Source organism: Callorhinchus milii, unplaced genomic scaffold (assembly GCF_018977255.1).
Source record: "Callorhinchus milii isolate IMCB2004 unplaced genomic scaffold, IMCB_Cmil_1.0 Scaffold1, whole genome shotgun sequence".
Taxonomy (NCBI): domain Eukaryota; kingdom Metazoa; phylum Chordata; class Chondrichthyes; order Chimaeriformes; family Callorhinchidae; genus Callorhinchus; species Callorhinchus milii.
In genome coordinates this window covers 26,123,707-26,144,320 of record NW_024704742.1, presented here as the reverse complement: position 1 = coordinate 26,144,320, position 20,614 = coordinate 26,123,707, and the positions used below count along the sequence as shown (strand labels likewise).

Below are 20,614 nucleotides of genomic sequence, written 5' to 3'. Positions count from 1 at the left end.
AGAATTTACCTACAAAATACACAGTCAATCCACTTTACAATATATTCTGTGAAGTACTTTGAGATGTCTCAATGACGTGACAAGGCGCTATTGCAAATCAAATGCAAGGATTATATTATTATTAAAATTAAAATACTGAGTGAATAGTAAAAACTAGGCTGCTGCTCTAAATTTTGTAAGTACAATAATTTACAAGTGTTGCCTTCTGTTTATATCAAATTCCAGAGGGCTGCAACCTCTTTCCTTTATTCCAGGAGTATAATTTGCACATTCATCCTGGCTTCTATTTCTACATCACATCACTGCCCGCCCATCTGCTGTGGAAGTGGGAAGCTTCTGAGCTACTGTTTAGATGCACTCTTGGGTCCTGTTTGGAAAAGGCAAAATAAGTTAAGAATAATGGTACTGTAGCAAGAAGTGTTTTACAAGGGATGTTACATGATTAATCAGTTGATGAATATCGTGAACAAGAGAATGTTTCTGTCTTGAACAAACACTTAAGTATCTTTATAAATTCAGACTGGCCTGTGCAGAAAGAGAAGACCATGGGAATGTGACTTTATATAAATCATGGTGGGTTGGCTGTAATCACAATTAATAATTGTGACTACAGCCAAGACCCACCGTGGAACTTAGAACTCATATAGTCCAGGTTAACACTCCAGTGCAGCGCTGGGGGTGCATTACATTGTTGAAAGGGCCATCAGGTAAACATTGTCTGCCCGTACTGTTGGATGTTAAATATTCCATAGCACTATTCAAAAAGAGAAGGGAGTTTCTCCCAGTGTCCCCCAAATAAAATTGGTCATTCATATCATGGCTATTTGTAGGACATTGATGTGCGCAAATTGTCTACTGTGTTTGCCTACAAAATACAGTCAGTATCCTTATAGTATAACAGTATATCCTGTGAAGCTTTTCAAGATATCCTCCGATGCGAAAGGCACGATATTGAATGCAAAGATTATTATTATTACAATCCACTCTCAATTCACACTTTTGAAAGTCTAAATCACATTTTTTTTTGCCTAGAGACGTACCTGAAATGAACTTGTTTTCTGGTGCTTTCCAATCTCTTTGGGGAAATCTGGCTGTAGCAGCAAGCTGTGATATGAAATTTTGCTCTGCTACCTGAAGAGGAAAAAGCTATATATAATTTACACAAATATGAAAAACGCAGCTCCTGATTTTAAAGATTTAACAAATTAATTTCAGCCTATTGAGGTCTAACAATGAATGAAGCAGCTATGTTTTAATAATTACATTAATAGACGAAATAGCACCTAGAAAGACAAACACAATTACCTGTTTGAATTGATAGATTAGTAGCGACTGAATCAAATTAATCTCTCGGTAATTATCGACTGAAATTCTGCAGTTCCTTACAATGTTAACCATCACCCCACGGTATTACATTCCTTTTCCGCCAAGGTCAGTAAACTCACAATAAGCAGAGAAAGCATTCTCCCCCCCACCCCAACGCCTCATGAGACCAGTGCTGTACCTGCAGTCGTTTATCAACCCGTCTCTTAAGGCAGTGAAAGAGTGGTTTTCTCTGCTTTAGGAACTCCAGTCTCATGTCCTGCTCCAGTACAAGCTGAGCTCCCGTTCTCCACTGATGAAGCACCATTCTGTCAGAAGTGAGGAAGATAATAACTCAGGCTTCCATTCGGAAATTAAACATCTTCATTTCTCACCTTTGCAATTACCCGTAGTCAATAATACCAACATTAGCATCCCAGTTTTTATTGATGATACTAGTAATACTAGGCATTCTAGCACCTTGGGACATCCTCCCAACGTGAAAGGTGTAATTTTGTTGTTGTAATTATGTCTGATGTGTGGGTAGGTGATGGATGGTATTTCCAATTATAAAAGAGACTATAGACTATATACGAGAGGCTGTACCCAGTTATAAAAAAAGAGGCATTAGCCATCCTCTTTTGTTTCCTGTGATGCTTAATGAAATGAGCTAGGTGATTTTTTTAAAATGCTGAATCTACTAACACTAGTTAATGTATCTGTGATGTGTGTGCCAGTGATGGATGGCGTTTCCAATTATAGAAGAAGCTATAGGCATATATAAGCTACAGCCATATCCAAAAGGCTATAGCCATGTATAAGAGAGGCTATATCCATATGCTCATGCTAAAATACACTCTCAAGCCATTCATCAATCAGTTCTTACTTACTCTTGCTGAATCCCGGTCACTTGTGTCAGCATCTTCACGTTCATGTCTTTGCTCAGATTCTCCACCAATGTCTCCTCCTCAATCAGTTGTTTATTTTTTAAAGTCTCTGTTCAAACACAAAGGTGTTCAAAAGAAAGGTTGTATGTGTCACTACAGTTCAGCAGTGCAAATGTAACAAATACAGATCAGTGGAACAGTGATTTGTCAAGCCATTACAAGGATCACAATTCCGGTGTATCAGCCTAAGGAGGAAAGCTATTATGTTCAACAGACCTTGCATGGATATCAGATGCTTCTTTTTGTCTTGTCGGTAGGCTTTCATGATCTCTTCGATCTCCTGATAATAATTCTGGACCAGGCTGGCAGCTCCTCCCATAGTCACATAAACGCTCTCAGCTGCTCTTTCAATCATTTCGTTCTGAATATGCAAAGGTTAACAGCAGTTTCAATTATTTGCTTGTCTGTCAACAAACCCAGATTCCCTCATAATAATCCTTGCATTTGGTATAGTGTCTGATCAAGTCATTGAGATGTCTCAAAACGCTTCACAGGGTATATTGTAAAGTGGATTAACTGTGTATTTATTTTGTGGGCTCATGTGGTAGCCAGTTTCATGCAGCAATGTCCCACAAACAGCCATGGAGTGAGTGAACAATTTTATTTTGGGGATTGTTGGCCAGGACATCGGGAGAAACTCACTTCTCTTTTTGATAGTCCTGTGGGATCTTTAATGTCTAACCTAATAAGCAGATGGGATTTCGGTTTAATGTCTCATCCAAAGGATGAGAACCTCCAACAATGCAAAACACCCCCATCACTGCATTGGAGGTTAGCTTAGACCAGGTGATTCCAAGTCCCGATGTCGGGCTTAAACCCCCAACCTTCTGACTCAGAGCCGAGAATGGTACCGCTGAGCCAGGGTGACACAGCCCCACCATGGCCTACGAATACATTCATGCTCCGAGGACACGATCTCTTCAGCTACTTCATTGACTCCCATTTAAAGAGGACTGCATCTCTAAGGATGAGTACAGTCTGTTAAAAATACTCTGGTCTGTACAAAAGAGTTTTAAACACATATTTTAGCTACAGCATGGAACCTTCACACTTGGATCACTAGGACCTGGCTATTGTATGTTACCACATGAGTCCCAGCATGGCAAGATTTGGTGAAATGTTAGTGGTAATCAACCGCAAGGCAATACGCTCCAGCGGGCATGGACCAATACCCAACGCTACCTTCAATTTCTCGCTATTTGGTCCATGATGCTGTTTGGCTGAATGGAGACTGGCATGTTCGATCAGAGCAATACCGGTCACCTGCTCCATGAAATGCCTTAAATGATCCATGGCTGCCTGGGTATCCTCATTGAGCTGATTATGAATGAGTGTCTCAGTCTCTTGGCACAGCTTATCCTGGTCTTCAGACAATCCCGCCAGCTTGAAAACAAAATCCAAAAATAAACTAAAGTAAATCATATAGATCAGTGGAACAGGCTCCCCCCCATCACTTCTGTGAGCTATAATCTGGGCCAATAGAAAAGTGCGGCTGCACTTTTTCCACGGAATCTGTTACAATTGCGTGGAGTCCTGTAGCTCAGTGGTTAGAGCACTTGCTTTGCAAGCAAGACACCTGGGTTCAATTCCAGGCAGGGCGAAACCTTGGGCAAGTTTCCTTACTCCACACGCCTAATAATAATCCCTCCAAAAAACCCAAAAAAAAAACAATAATAAATTGGTCATTTTCAATCTACGACTGTTTGTGGGACATTGCTGTGCGCAATTGGCTGCCGCGTTCGCCCACAAATATACAGTCAATTCACTTTACAGTATATTCTGTGAAGCGCTTTGGGACGTCCTCCCGACGTGAAAAGCGCTATATCAAATGCAAGGATTATTATTATTATTATTACAAGCACCCTCTCCTGGGCTGAATAACTTTCTATCCCAATCTGAATAAATCTCAGATACGTGGCCAATGATATTCATGATCAGCACAATCAAAGGTTCATTTCTGATCCAAATCAATTCAGAAGGCTCACATGTGTCCAGATCATCTCCTGACTAATAAAAATAAGTTCTCTTTTTTCCCCAATTGCATCCCATCCCATTGTGTAAATGGGTATAAGTTACTCATTATACAAGTCTGAGTTCAACTTTACTGGTGTAGAATAATCTGTAATGAAAGGCCGTGAAAGTGCAATAGAGAGGGTGAAAGAGCAAAACTGATACCTCACATCTCAAGTTAAAAATCCCAAGAAAATAATCTGTTTCATGACATTAAAATGAGAAGATTTAGTTTTCAGAACATCCAGGGTGGAAGAAAAACTTTGGTTATTAAATAAAGAAAACTGAATAGTGAAGAGATTGTGAGATCTAGATAGTGTACTGGTTTACCCATTATATTGGATTCTGGGTTCAAATCTAACCAGAGTATTGACATCAGACTATTGATTGTAAGATCCAGTGGATACTCTGATGGAGTGAAATTTGCAGTATTGTAATAAGGAATCCTGTTAAGAATCAACACAAATTGGACCCCATGGGCTGGTATGGCAGAATTCTGGTTACTGGAAGAAATCTGTAATTGTATGACGAGAATTCCTTAATAAGCAATCCCCTAAGAGTTATTGCGAATTAAATTCTGATACTAGTCTGGGTACCACATAGAATCCTTCAACTTTTTACTCCAATCTCATGCAGTGATTTTGACATTGGCAGTTGATTACAAAGCAGGTTTTAGCCTGAAGACCCATTTGGAATGCATTAGGGGTATGACTTAACAAATTTCATCTCTAACATGAAAACCATGTGTACCCATCAGGTGTATTTAACATTAAATAAACACTAATACTAATATAAGATGTTAGCATCACTGCCCATAGAGGACCTGATTATTACTAATAAATGTTCACCAGTTCAACATTGAATACAACCTCCTATACAACAGTTATAAGATGAATTTAATATCACATATGTTAACAGTAGTTTGATATTAAAGCTTGACTGTACATATTATGTTTATCCTGAGTATCTTTGACTGAAGGGATTGTATATGGTTTCTGTACCAGGTTTTTCTGCAGCCTCTTGTTCTCATCTTCATCCTGATCCCAAATGGCTGATTCTTTCATCTGTTGGTCCCTGAGTTCCTCCAGTAGACTTTTTCCCTTGGAAAGCCTCATGTCTTTGAGCATCTTGAGACTGAGCTGCCTCAGAGCTAGCTGCCTGACCATGGCTTGTAGAGCCAGCTTGTGTTCCAGCACAATGCGTTTAGAAACCCTGAAAGAACAGGTTATATACAGATGTGAAGAACACAAACACAGACTGATTACATGTGCAACAGTTAGGAGCTAAACTGGAGATTGCACTGTGAGTGGGCACAAAGGAAAGGTTAATCAGACACAAAGGACAAACAATGCTAAAGGTCAAAATAATGCTAGTGGTAATTACGGTATATAATGTGTACAGAATTAAGGTAGGAATTACTTGTGATGAGGAACTATAGTTATCGTTATACGCCTTAAACGATTGGTCTGTTTCTACTGGAACAGGGAAGGTTAAGAGGAGATCAAATTGAGCTCTTAAAAATTCATCAAGGTTTTGAGATAGTGAAAGACTATTCTTGCTTATTGATGAATAAAAGGGATATAAATTCTTGGAATGTCCAAGGAATGCAATATAATGCGACTATGCTGTATTATTTGGATTTTGGTGGAGAATAACAGACATTCCAGTTTATATTATGAGCAAAACGCATGGCAATGAGGTTTTAGTTTCTCTCAAATGTAGAATAAATTTAATATTTTGCTTGCTTAGTACACTTGCAATCAATAAATATTGAGTGCCTCTAATATTAATAGGTGTGACTTTACAATGATATTCTCTCTGTGAAGCTCAGTCTGTATCTGGTTATCCTCAATTCAGTTTGTGCAGTGAGAGAGCACGGCAAGTGATGCTGAAACAGCGCACAGTGAAGGGACAGCAGGATAATCCATGATACCAGCAACAAGGAAGCTGTCAAAGATTGAAAACAGCTTGTCTACAAAGAAATCAGGATAAACTGTGTATAAATATAAGAATATAAGATCATACAGTGAGACTAATAAAATCTGGTCTGCGCTGAATTAATCAATCTCAGTTGGGTTAGTTGGGAGTTAACTGTGGAAGCTACCATTAGTTTCAGGATGTTTTTAGCTGTTTCCTGTTAAATGATTCAGTAAATTGTGGGTGTCTATTGTGGGTTTCAAGAGGGAAGTAGGGACGTTTATAAAAATTTGAGGGCTAGAAGGGTCTGGGGATAGAGCAGGTTAGTGGCATTGAATGAGAGCCGTGCTCAGCTTGTGCACTTTACTCTGAGAGCTGGTGCCAACTCAATGGGCCGAATAGCCTCCTTGTGTACTGTAAATTTCTATGATTCTATGTTACTATGGACTACCATTACTCAAGCAAATCATACTCACTCCTCGTCCAGGCCACTCTGTCTCTTTAGGAAGCCTTGAATGATCTTCTCCTGTTGGTCGACCAGATGTTGCTGCTTCGCTGAAGCAAGTACCTGGTCTTCTTGCCAAGTCTGAAAGCCACAGTGAAAGATATCATGATAATAGTAATCTAAGGTAATAATAATCCTTGTATTTAATATAGTGCCTGGTCATGAATTGAGACGTCTCAAAGCGCTTCACAGAATATACTGTTAAGTAAATTGACTATATTTTGTGGATGAAACGCGGCAGTCAATTGCGCACAGCAGTGTCCCACAAACAGTCGTGAACTGAGTGACCAAATTATTATTATTATTTTTTTGGAAGGGATTATTATCCCTGAAAAATGATCTGCCTGTTTACTTAGTGGTAAATACGAACAAGGTTCTTACTCACTGCTCGGTAAACAGGCTTATGGAGTAAGGAAGCTTGGCTACGGTTTCGCCCTACCACATCAAATTGGGGTCCTCTCGCTTGTGAGCTGAGTGCTCTAACCAATAGGCTACAGAACTCCACATATCCTAAAAGGTGCTGCCAATTACACAAAACAACCATTTATAAAACCTGATCAAGTGCACAGTTCTGTTAACTGACTGGTAATCCAATTGTTTATGGAATTGGTTCCAAAAACTGGTACAGTGGCAGACACATGGTCACTCCCAGGATTCCACATATGATGAGCTCTCCGAACTGCCAGTGGGCCATGGAAAACAGAGGGCAGCTGCCTCTGTAAAGAAGAAATCAAGGATATGTCCCATTTATTGTTAGGCACCTATTACTAAGTGCTGAAAGAGTGGCCTAAATAATGGCTGGTGAGTGGCTCTGCTCACCCTGCTGGCAAGGCAATGGTGAATGGCAGAGAGAAACAGCCAGTGAAATAGCCAATGAATGACAGAGAAGATAGCATTGGTTATTCAGCATGCCTGCTTCACTTGGGTCACGTTATCTTGGACCAGTTTCAGATGCCGTTTTCTTTCTTCTGTCGCTCTCTCCTTGCTTGCTGTTAGATCTTGCAGCATGTGAGTCCTTAGAATTTCCATTTTACATGAAGGTACTTCTGTCAGGTTTGGAAGAGTCTCTAGAAAAAGCTCTTTGACCAGTTTCTCTGCAGCGCTGGATGAGGCAGAATGAAGTCTCTGAAAAAAGTAGTACAAGCCCATCATGCTAGAATGTATCATGATTAAGTGTAGGTTCATTTACAGTGTGGGTCTACTGTGACCTACTAAACAGGAGGCGTGGTACACTTGGAACCAAGGAGTGTACAGCTCTTCAAGTGGATGTTCCAGAGTGTTATCAATGGTCAGACTGGAATTAAATAATAATAATCCTTTCATTTGATATAGTGTTGTTAAAATATCTCAAGGGGCGTCCTTACAAAATTTATATGTTTTGACCCAACTTTTGTGTACAGAATAGGGAGATATCTGAAAAGTAGGTGCAGCCTCCACCAAAATTGTACATTGAGATTTTTGTTTTACTTTGCGACTGGTCAAGTGGAGTGCAATGACCTTTTCTTGTCCTGTACATTCCTGTGTTCTCACAATAACTAGTGAGTGGAAATATCACACTGTTGCACTAAGAAATAATCTTAAATTTCTGTTCACTTTTTTTTGCTTGGAGATTATGCTAACCATAATATATCCTTCCAAATGCTTTAACCCACTTTGGTAAATTATTACAATGTGGAATAATACGGTGCAAACCATATTTTTTTACTTAAGATTCAGACAATGGATCCAAACCTTTAGAAATGTTACTTGCAACGCATTCAGAATTGCTTCCCTAATACATGCAACCTGTGAAGTATGCTCAGCGGACTCACCTTCCACAGTTCATTAACCTCCCTGGCATCCTTATTGTCCTCTTCGTTCTCCGCAGCACAGCGGACATGCCACTGACGCTCCATAAGCTCATGATAGCTCTGCACAAGATTCATAACTATATCAAAACCTCTCAAAGCACTTTACAGAAATGGCTAAGCATGGTGATTGTTTTTGAAGACAGAACGCAGCTGCCATTATACACGCCTAGCAAAGGTACACGAACAGCAATGAGGTGAATGCGACTAATTAGCCTGGAGTATTACTGGCCAGAACTCCCATGAGAAATTACCTTGTTTTTTAAAATAGTGTCTTTTTTTTAATGCCTACCTGATGAATGGGTAAGCGGGTTTAACACCTCAAGCAAAGTGCCACTTATGTCACTTCCTTGATGTCAGTGACATCAACAAGAGTTTGTGTCACTTGCGCGCACATGTGCAGAGTGTAGGAAGTGAAGTTAGCAGGATGTCTTGTTGAAGCACACCAAATAGGAAGTGATATAAATGATGGTTCCTGTGCATGTCCAGGAAATGTGCAGCTACCTGAAGACCTGGAGATTGGTCATTATTTAGCACTGGAAGCCAGATATACTGCACGTTCATGAAGTACCAACTGATTTGTCTTCTAACGGGATTGCCCTGTTTATTTATATACGAGGTGAACGCACAGCTGAATGGAAATCTTGGATGAAGGGGAGTTATGAGCAAGTTAATGCCTGGTGTTCACAACATTACAATGGAGGTCACACTCTGATGCTAAACATGAATAGTATCACATTCAACGGATTTATCTGAACACTGATTACTCGGTCTAACCTTAATGAATTCAGTTGGATCTAGCATCTGCTGTGCTTGGTCTGTCAAATTCACTGTGTCATTCCTCTGTGTATCCTTGAGTCTTTTCATCAAAACTTTGCGCTGTTTCTTCATGTCTAAAACACGCTCTTTAGTCTGTTTGATGCATTCTGTAAGAAATATACATGTTACTAGTGCAGACTGCGGGAAAACAACGTTGGAGAAAAATTTCACCAGGGTCTGAATTGACAATTAACTTGAGTTTCAGAATGAGTCACATTTTTATTCAGTTTTTATTTTGAAAGTTTTCTGTAGTTCTTGAAAAAAATTATAGAAAATGGACTTCAAAATGAATGACTGTATTTCACAAATTCTTGATGCTTTGAATGTTAATACGAGTCAATCTTGACCCAGGTTGAATTTTTACCCGTTATTCATTAATCAATACCTATTGCTTGTAATTTATTCTTGCGTTAACTTCACACTAAAGTTATTAAACTTTCATTGCAATTTACTACCGAAAGTATTACAGCACACATCTCACGATCCACTTGCAGTTCATTATATTCAAACTCACAGTTAATAGAATACTGGGAAGCCTCTGCCAAGATCGATAATAATGAGTCAATGAAATGAATCTTGAGGTGGCAATGGAGAACATGTTTGCCATAATCTTCATAAATGTAAAATACTAAAAGAATTCAGAGGTCTCAATCCCATGTACAACTTTTGTGAATCGCAAACAAATGTTATTTTCAAGAGGCTGACATATTAATTCTTTTCCACAGTCATATTTGAAACGTAATAGTCTTTGATTACCAGGCAGCATTCTCGTTCTTTCTTTCAGCCAATAAATCATCAACATGACAGGGAATTGAATTGGGATCATTATGCATCTTTTTATCTAGAAGAGTAGAAATCAATACTAGCAGAAGATGCCCTTGGGATACTGCAATCAAATCTTTTGAGAGTTTATATTATTTGACATACAGATTATGACAAGTTATCTCAAAATTAATTTGAAAATGAAACTGAGCTGAGTGTTAAGAATGAATTTTTAAAATCTTTACAAATTCAGCTCATAAATCCCAAGAGTATGGCTCTTTGCCAAAAAATTGACCTAATTCTTCTAGAATAGACACCCTAATGTCTTGCATTACAGGATCAAAACTTTACTTAAAAGTCCAACATCCTGACTTCAACCATCCATCCTGGCCATCATAGACAGTTTGTTAATTATCCTCTAAAGGATTTCCCAGTACCAGTCCTAAAATTATCTTTCACAACCATGACCTATATTCTCTTGTCCGGCTGTCTTGACACAAAGTATCACTCTTTTTGCATCCCATTTAGCATCTTGAATACCTCTTTCTATCAAGTTCTTAGGAAATCTGTATTTTCAAGATTTATGTAGCTTATCCAATCAAGCAAAGTTTAAACCTTACCTCTCTTACACATTTGCATTTCGTCCTGAAGATCATGCTGAAATCTGGATAAGATCTCTTCCTTTTGCATAAAAGACAGTTGGCCATCGCTGGAGAGTGTATCTAGGATCGATGACACCATCTTTGACCTGTCTCTGGTTTCTCGCTGAGTAAGCCACATGAAGGAGTGAAGCCTTTTTGCCATCAGTTCCCAATGCAGCAGGTTGTCCTGAATAACCTATGAAAGGAAAGAGCAGTACATATTGAAGGTAATTGCCAAAGGAGACCACTTTGGGTTCTTTTACCTCTGATTTTCTCGTTTCCTTTCCTGACTCATGCCCAGGTTCCACTGGCAGCAGATACCCTACAATGTCTCCCTCAAGTGAACATTCTTTCAAGTCACCTTGACAGTGAACTCTGCAAGCTATGTGACTGGACATCATAATAGCTGAGCCTGATTTCATTCTTACCCAGCAATGACATGTGCCCTTTCTAGTAACAGTCACTGCTAGAGATCAGGAACAGGATCTCGCTCATCTCTAATCATGGTCAGTTGGTAAAGCCTCTATCTCATTGTGGGCCAAACTTCGGCCCGTGGGCTGATTCTTGGCTAAGGGGCTGTCAAGAAGCGTGCCCCCCACCCCAAACATTTGACTAGTCTAGGGAAGTCCGTGTTCGATCTGTATTGTATTTCCAGGTTTTTCTTGATTAAATATTTCTTGATTTATGGCATAAATGAAGAAATATTTATATTCAATCGAGGAAATTTACTTTGTTGGCCGACCAGAAAGGTTGGCCACCAGTACTCTAACTGGTGTGAAACTGAGCCGGTGAGACAGCAGGTCGCAGGTTCAAAAACTGCTTTCAATGGACAGACATTTTTGAATCATCCAATGGAGCTTCTACTTTTAAGTTTGGTCAAGTATATACTGCTCTTTCCTTTTTCTCCACAGTCGATTTTCATGAGAAATTGGCCAAGGTAACAATGGACTGAAAACACTGGTGGAACTATTTAATTTGAACCATATTTTAAACCAATAATGTTTTTCAAGTTTCTGCCTACCGTGGCTTGCAAATTTTGGAAGTCAGTTTGCAGATTCTCCACCTGGTACATTTTCTCACATGTGTTCCTCATGATGTCCTCCACTGTAGTCTTGGGAAGCTTGGAATGATTCAGAAAGAAGCCTCGAGCATTTTTAATCTGCTCAAGGAACCCACTGATCTGGCAGACAGACAGATAAAAGATTTAACCATCTTCGCACTGTCAGCTTTGCATTATGCAGGGTGTTTCAATGGATGTAATCTCTCTTGCCAAGAATCAAGTTCTGAATATGTCTGAAAGTTCATTGAGCAGTTGAAATTCAGTATCATTTAGTATCATTAAAACTAGTATCATTAATACAATAATTGTTCTGATAAAAAATAGTCCTTGCATTCGATATAGTGCTTTTCAAGTCTTCTAGACGTCTCAAAGTGCTTCATAGATTATACTGTAAAGTGAATTGACTGTATATTCATGGGCGAAACCGGCAGCCAATTGCACACAGCAGTGTCCCACCAACAGTGGGAATTGAGTGACCAAATTATTATTGATAATGGTAAAATGCTAAACTTTCAGTCTTTAAATCAATCAAAATGCAATCAGGCAACTAGATTGTTAATAAATAACAAAGACATTTTAAAGATCTGCTATTGGTCCTCGAAGACATTAAAATGGGTAATTCATTTTAGCGATCAGCTTGTTAAAACTGAGAGCCATGTAGTAGTACATTGTTTTTGAAAGAGTAAAAATGTATTAAATTATCACCTGTCGTATGGCATATTGTAAATAATTACTCTCATTTTGTTCAGTTTCCTCTAATGTATAACAAGCATCTGAGTCCTTTCTCTCAGCTGTAGCAGATGGCATAAACTGATGCTGTTTCTTGAGCTCTTCCAGTTCCTGTTAAACAGGTAAGTTCAATCGCTTGGCACAAGTACAATGCAAATAGTGTCCTTAAGCAAGCAAAGATTAGTCTCTGAATAAAAGGATAAAAACAGTTTCAAGCATTACAATTACAATAATGATGCATCTTCATAATAGTTTTGAAATTAATATATGTTAACTTATTTTCTCCTCATTGAGAGTCCATTCCTCCTGGTACTTCTGCTTGCTGACTAAAAGAACAGGCAGACAAACCAATTTGCCAATTAAACTCTAAAACTGGCTACCAGGAGCTCGACCCAAACAGTAGTGGTGGATATTCTCTTATAACCCTTTTTACAAATGTTCTTGTTCTTCTCCCTTTAAGATACTGACTCATAATTCCAAGTGTGCTATCCATCCTCTGGTACCTTGAACAAGTTGGCAATTTTTGACGTGCGATATGAGGCAGTGACATTTTGCAGTCACTTGACCATACTGGTGTGGGAGAAGGAATCCATTCTAAGCACATGCATTGTCCAGGAGAAATCACTACTTTTTCCTCTTGTCCTTGACCACAGATGCTAAAAGCCACTACTGCCACCCTGGCTGAGATAAGCTAACCCAACAAAATCTAGCATTCAAATCTCTAACTTTTCAACTCAGTGCCTTTACACATTAGGCCACTGGATATCCAGCCCTCCTTTTCTTGGAGAAAGCACTAAGAATTTCTTCTATGCTTCTCCCTACTGGGCTAACTGAGATTGAGGAACTGGAGGTAACAACCCCCACCGCTCAAAATTCCACTGTAGGATCATCTTGTCCTAAAATTTTAAATCGTGCAAAATTCTGGAAAATTCTTAAATTCAGTTTTAATTAGGAAGCTGGTTCTTTTTAATAACAGTGGAAAACCGTATTCTAAATTAAGATTAAATGTGCTTATTTAAGTAGCTGAAGATCTAAACATTACCTTTTCTTGTGTAGAAAGGAACTCTTTGTAGAAATCCTCTTCTATTTTTTCATTAACGTACAAGTCATTCAGCTGTATTCTCAGTATCTGAAGAAACATCTGAGAAGACCAGACACAGTTAATCATAACTTAACAACAACTTGCAACACCCTCCTTCACAACTCCCTATCTAGACACCCTTTGCTCCCTCACCTCCCCGACCACCTACTACTCCCGCACGTCCCCCTGGTATATCAGTCACATCTGCTACATTCGTAGGTGCATGCTGCTGAAAGCACCTGACTTAAATCCAACCACACGGTTCACTTCCAGATTTTGCTGGATTACACCGAAGTCTATCGCTCCACTTTTGCTACAGTCAAATCATCCTTATACTCCAGGATCATCTTGGCAGTCAGACTGCCTCACAAACCAGCACCTTCACCCACAATCCCATACTTCCCCATCCTCTCCTCCAACTCCAAATACAAGGAGATGATGGACTTCCTTGGGACCAAAATCAAGAGGATCTGCTCTGATGCTACCCCTTCCCACCTCCCCCTTCTCCCTCCACCAATCCATCCCTCCACACTTTCAACCCTCTCTCCCTCTTCTCTTTCCTCCATCATCTCCTGAATGAAGTCTACCATGTGCTCACTCAACCCCATCCCACTCTTCCCTCCACAATTTACAGACTTCAGAACTCGGCAGCTTGTGTCCTCTCCTGCGAGCCACTAACCTCCATCGTCGACTGGCTTCACTGGCTCCCCATCCCCCAGAGGATGGAGTTTAAGATCCTCATCCTCTATTTTAAAGCCCTCCATAGTTGTGCCCCACCCTCCCCATTCTGTGACCTTTTAAAATCGTTCTAACCTGTGCTCTCCCTCCACTCAGTAGGCACTGGCCTGCTTCAAGTCCCCCCATTCTGCTGCCCATCGTCAGCCTCACTTCAAGGCCCCCTCTCTGCTGCCCACCATTATACCTTTCTGCCCCCGCTCTCTGGAACTCCATCCCGGAGTCCTTTCACCTCACCCCTTCCCTCGCTTCTTCAAGGTCCTTCTCAAGACCTTCCTCTCTGACCTTTCCTTTGGTCATCTTCTCAACCCCATTGGTCCCCACCCCTCCCGAATTCAACCCCCAGTTCGGGGGCTAACCTTCAAATGTCCAGCGCCTTGGGATGTCCTCCCGATGTGAAAGCCACTATATAAATACAATTTGTTAAGATGGCCTTTTTATGGGCTTGAGATATGTGGAGATTTTGGGTGTGAGAAGAAATCTGATCCCTTTCTCATCAATCAAAATCTTCTTATTCAAATTGGCCTCCCACATTGATTGCACCACTACAGGGACTCTGAGGTCCACAAGAAGATATGAAGTCACCCATGATATTTAATATGTGCTCAATGATCCTTCCAAGCACTGTACCATACCGTGTACTTTTCGCCATGGAGATCTGTATCTAACTGCTTCAAGGCTTGTAAATTGAGGCTGTAGAGACCAAGCTCAATCTGAGGGCTGTCAAATGCAGTGGAGAGAGAGAGTAAAGAAATGATTTAATGTCACTTAACTAAATCTTCAAAAGACAGGAATTCATTTTGATGTTTGACACACAAACATTTTGTGTTAAATAATTATAAAAACTCAATTTACAGACACTTTTTTAACAATATAACAATAGGTTTGCAGCTTATTTAAGTTAATGCTGGATTGAATGTGTTTTTCTAACCTGTGAGTTCCTCAAACAATTATTCTTATGTTAGGAACATAGGAACATAGGAATTAGGAGCAGGAGTAGGCCATTTGGCCCCTCGAGCCTGCCCCGCCATTCATGGCTGATCTTCTAACCTAACTCCATCTGCCCGCCTTATCCCCACATCCCTTAATCCCTCTATCTTTTAGAAATCTATCAATCTCAGTCTTGAATATGTTCAAGGACTGAGCATCCACAGCCTTCTGGGGTAGAGAATTCCATAAATTCACTACCCTCTGAGTGAATAAGTGTTTCCTCAACTCTGTTCGAAAAGGCTAACCCTTAACCTTAAGACTGTGACTTCTAGTTATATATTCTCCTACAAGGGGAAACAGTCTCACACTGTCTACTCTGTCAAGCCCCATAAGAATCTTATATGTTTCTATAAGGTCACCCCTAATTCTTCTATATTCTAGAGAATATAGGCCTAGTTTACTCAACCTATCCTCATAAGTCAACCCCCTCATCCCAGGAACTAACCTAGTGAATCTACGCTGCACCACCTCTAAGGCGAGTATGTCCTTTCTTAAATAAGGAGACCAAAACTGCACACAATATTCTAGGTAAAAGATGTTATGTGTGTGCATTGTGTCACAGCACCCGAGCACAAATGTAGTGTAAAATAAGAAAGTAAAATAACTCAAGATTTGGGTTCACATCACATCCCCTAAGATCTTATACCTTGTTGGATTTCACAAACATTACTGTCTAAAAAAAACTCTTGTGGTGTCATTCAAAATCTCATTCAAACACAAGTCTCCTGACTGTGTAATACAGGTGATTCCCTGGATAAAATTATGTTGACCTTCAGGGCACTTTTGTCAGCAACAAACCAGTGGTGATGCTGCTCCAGAGCTTTTTAGACCCCATTGTATAGCGATAGTAAGGCTGCTGTTAAATCTAGCACTTTGAGAATGTGCAAATCAGTTACTCACTAAATGATTATTTGTGGGACATTGCTAAAGACAAATTGGCTGCCCGATTGCCTACAAAATACATTATTATTCCTAAAGTTCCACACTTTAGGAATAATAATCCTTGCATTTGATATAGCATCTTATCACATCATTGAGACGTCTCAAAGAGGTCCCCAGAATATACTGTAAAGTGAATTGACTGCATTCAATTCAGTCAAAATTTTACAACATATTCTATGAAGCACTTTGAGGCGTCCTCCTAACATGAAAGGCGCTATATCAAACATAAGGATTATTATTATTTGTGCTCCAAGCCTCATCTTCATTTATAATTGTCAGAATTTTAATCAAATGAATTTGAGGATGCCATTCTGTCACTTTACAACTCTCCACCTGAATGTCAACTGGACAACTAGATGGACGATTTCTAGTCAATATGTGTATGGTTTGGTTGTCGAAGTGTAAAAACAATGTTGAAACATTAGCCTTCCTTCAGTCTTCTTAACAGATTTGGATATATGGCAATGAGATGTTCAACTGGAACGGTGATCCAAGACTTGGCGCTGGGGTGAAGGAGTAGTGACTGAAGTAAGAATCAAGGTGTTCATAAGACAGCCTATATTGACAATCCTTGCATTTGATATAATCCTGAGTATGTTGTCAAAATGTTTCAAAGCGATTGATACAATTTCACAGTAAAATACAGTGACTATATTTTGTAGGTAACTGCAGCACCCAATTTGCACATAACAGTCCACAAACAGCCATCTTTCTAAAATCTAAGAGGAAAAGAAAGTCAGGCAGTACATGACCTTGGGCACCTTCAACGCTTCCTACCCAGATTGCGCTGGCTTGCTACGTGTAGTGATTAAGAAGAAATTAACATTTTAAGAAACAGAGAATTTTTAAATGTCAAAAATGTTTAAATTTAGCCGTTAACAGCAGTGCAAGATAAACTAGGACTTACCACTTTCAAACGGGGCGAGCTCTATTTTATGTATGGTTCCCGTTTATTATAAATAGAATATCTATGTCTACTGCATAATTATCAAACACATTTTAAAGTATTATCTTACCTTGTATACACTAGTAACTCTGGAAGAAACGTAACCTTTGGAAATATTTCATCTTTATATGTGTTTGGATCTGACGATGAATTATTTCCTGTAAAATAACAGTTTTTTTCATCCTCCTGACTGTATGATTCAGAAATGAATGTAGTATCTTCTTGTGGTCTCTTGACCTGATGTCTCTGTTTCACATCCTTGAGCAGAGAGGGATTAGATGATCCATCTGCCAGAGGCTGGAAATACAGAACACTTGTTATTGATAATTAAGGAACAGTATTGCAGCAGAGATTTGTGTGTGAAGATGATGATAATAAACTATCCACAATATCATCACGCTAATACTTTGATTTAACAGTGGGGGAGCTCAATTTTAAATCATCATTGCATTTTGATACAGTACCTTATCATGCAAAGAAATGCAAAGGAAACGATTGAATAATTGGATTATTTGTTCTGCGTTTTTTGGTCTTCATTTAATCAGATAACCAGATTTTGTATATTTACCGTGTAGTTAAATATTTACAGATTAAATTGCAGGTTATTTGTTTCAGTACGGTAAATCAAATTAATCCAAAACACATGAACATTCACCCTTTAATTGGATATACAAGCGTAGAAATTTATGGTGATGTTTACAGTAACAAACACAATAGTGTTTTTTGTTATATTATCAATGAGTACAAACAATCTCAAGAGTAACTGGGAATCCTTACCCTGAATTTCTGATTAATAGGATATATAACTTTTGCCCGCAGAGCAAAAGCGGCTATATCACTATTCAATGAAGTTTCATTTTCCTGTTGAATAAATAATAAATATTAGCATTTTCTTACACAAAATTCAGTGTTTTAAAGGAGACGCTACCTATGAATCAGCTATGTCAATAGTAACTACCACCTGATCAGTTTTCCTTGCTTACCATAAGGACTTAACTCAAATGTAATGGTAGTGCACAATAGTACACACGCCATGCCATGTTGCTGAGCTCTTGATCTTATTTATTCCCTCTGAGATAAAATTAGGTAGCTCTCCGATAAAGAGCAGGAGACTGGAAAAAAAACGCAGCAAAATTACCCTGAACTGGGTCACTTTCATTGCCTTCCAGCAAAACAAGAGCTGTCCTAAAAACAGTGGCAACGCTGCCCTCTCAGGTTGGGATTTGCAATGGCATGGATTGCAAAGGGAGGAAACCAGAAAAATAAAGGTTACTATGCTTCCCAAAAGAAAAAAGGCGTCGCTGGAAAATAAAGCGTGCTGGTCACAGCTGGGTCTTACAACCAGATCGGATGTTAGCATGTAGTATATAGCAATTGATAGTATTCCAAACCTGTGCTGGGGTTAGGGCTGCATGTTGGAGGTTCTCTCCTACAGATGAGACATGAACAGAGGTTACAGCTGCCTGATCAAGGATTTGAAATAATAATAATAATAATCCTTGCATTTGATATAGCGCTTTTCACGTCGGGAGGACGTCCCAAAGCGCTTCACAGAACACACTGTAAAGTGAATTGATTGTATATTTGTGGGCGAACGCGGCAGCCAATTGCGCACAGCAATGTCCCACAAACAGTCGTAGATTGAAAATGACCAATTTATTATTGTTTTTGGTTTTTTGGAGGGATTATTATTAGGCTCTGTGTGGAGTAAGGAAACTTGCCTAAGGTTTCGCCCTCTGCCTGGAATTGAACTCAGGTCTCTCATTTGCAAAGCGAGTGCTCTAACCACTGAGCTAAAGGACTCCACTGAAACTCAATCCTCTGAGGTACTGGGAGTTAACTGAGCTTTGTCAAGGATGTGGGTTAACGACTGAGCGGAATCTTGTTTGTGAAGAGAACTTGGGCCTCAAAGTTGCGGATCAGTTGAAGCTTCTGGAGCGGGCATTAGGTGGACTGGTGAGGAAAGAATTGGGAAAATCCATCCTTGAGTGTGACAAAAGACTTTCAACAGCGGTATGGTTGAAATAAATACTCAAAGCAGCCAATGTTCCAGAGGCAAAAATATATCATAATAATAATAATAATCCTTGCATTTGATATAGCGCTTTTCACGTCGGGAGGATGTCCCAAAGCGCTTCACAGAACACACTGTAAAGTGAATTGACTGTATATTTGTGGGCGAACGCGGCAGCCAATTGCGCACAGCAATGTCCCACAAACAGTCGTGGATTGAAAATGACCAATTTATTATTGTTTTTGGTTTTGGAGGGATTATTATTATCATGTTTGATACTGAAATGGATGGAGGGATTAGACAATGCATAGTTCAGCCAGAGTGAGAGAGGATGGATGGAATCGGAGACTGTCAAGATAGTTTGTTCTTGGGGCATTTTTCGCCATAAATCAAACCGAGGTGACCACAATTAAAGACCCCATCGAGCAAAAATTCTAAACACAAACCTCGAGGAAAGGGGAACCTTGATTCTGGTGACCGATTCCTTGAAATGCTCTTGTATTACTTTCATTCCTCTGGCTTTCCTCGGAATCTGAGTTTTCAATAAATCCGCTGGAATAATTATCCTGAAATGAGGAATAGATTGAAACGCAATTCAATGTATGGCATGAAAATACATAAGATTGTACGCACTAGCCAGTCTCCGCGCTCCCGAGACCCTAACATGTGTGAGGAGCACTATAGCAATGCAAGTTGTTGTTGTAATTTTGTTGTTGTTGTTGTTGTTGTGGATCTCAACTCCTGGCAATGTTACTTGTTCAAGTTAGTGAGACAGAACCAACAGGTTTAAATATTTCTTATGCTAGAGTTAGAGCTATTAGTGTTTTTTTTAAAAACAGAGCATTGAAAGCACAGAAGCTCCTTTCTTTTACCTTTCTTTGCAAAGCCGGTTCCAATACAAACTTATAGAGGAGGCCGCCAGCAGCGAATCCCAGTAACACCCCCAGGACCACAGCAATCGCTAGATGCTGGGGGTAAACCTGCAACTGAGTGGAGGCGATCGCCAGCGCAGCTTGCGCTGAGCAGGACTCCAGGGTCATCAGCGCTTCAGCTCAGAGCCATCCAAGGTACCGAGAAACAAACCCAGCCATTCGCTCAAGACACCGCCAAGCCAAGCAACAGGAGCACTTGCGGAAATAAAAAAAAGCAACAACCCCCCCCCCCCACCGCCCCAATCCCCCTTTTTGCCGGAGATTCAGACTCAGCGATAAGATCGTTGGGACACACAAAACACCGCAGAAGATCGTCCGATGATATTTCACCCCCCACCCCTCTCCCAGACAGAAATACGAGTTTGTGGGTGGAGGCGGCGGGGGGGGGGGGCGGGAGAGACACACAAGCCACAGGACAGCAACGCGGCTCGACCG

At 39.9% G+C, this 20,614-nt stretch overlaps 1 protein-coding gene across 1 annotated transcript; it reads right to left on the bottom strand.

Annotated features, from left to right (window-relative positions):
• Nucleotides 1-84: 84 nt before the first annotated feature.
• On the bottom strand, nucleotides 85-20,287 carry LOC103181107 (ellis-van Creveld syndrome protein). Its single transcript, XM_007897341.2, has 20 exons — nucleotides 20,120-20,287; nucleotides 19,694-19,813; nucleotides 18,011-18,094; nucleotides 17,304-17,530; nucleotides 14,991-15,075; nucleotides 13,582-13,680; nucleotides 12,516-12,650; nucleotides 11,772-11,930; nucleotides 10,730-10,946; nucleotides 9,306-9,454; nucleotides 8,493-8,591; nucleotides 7,594-7,806; nucleotides 6,653-6,762; nucleotides 5,261-5,471; nucleotides 3,432-3,632; nucleotides 2,466-2,610; nucleotides 2,193-2,298; nucleotides 1,505-1,631; nucleotides 1,041-1,131; nucleotides 85-367 (listed from the first exon to the last, which is right to left on the bottom strand). Exons 1-20 carry the CDS (start codon nucleotides 20,285-20,287, stop codon nucleotides 342-344), a joined length of 2,772 nt encoding a protein of 923 aa, XP_007895532.2. The 3' UTR covers nucleotides 85-341.
• Between the last annotated feature and the right edge of the window lie 327 nt (nucleotides 20,288-20,614).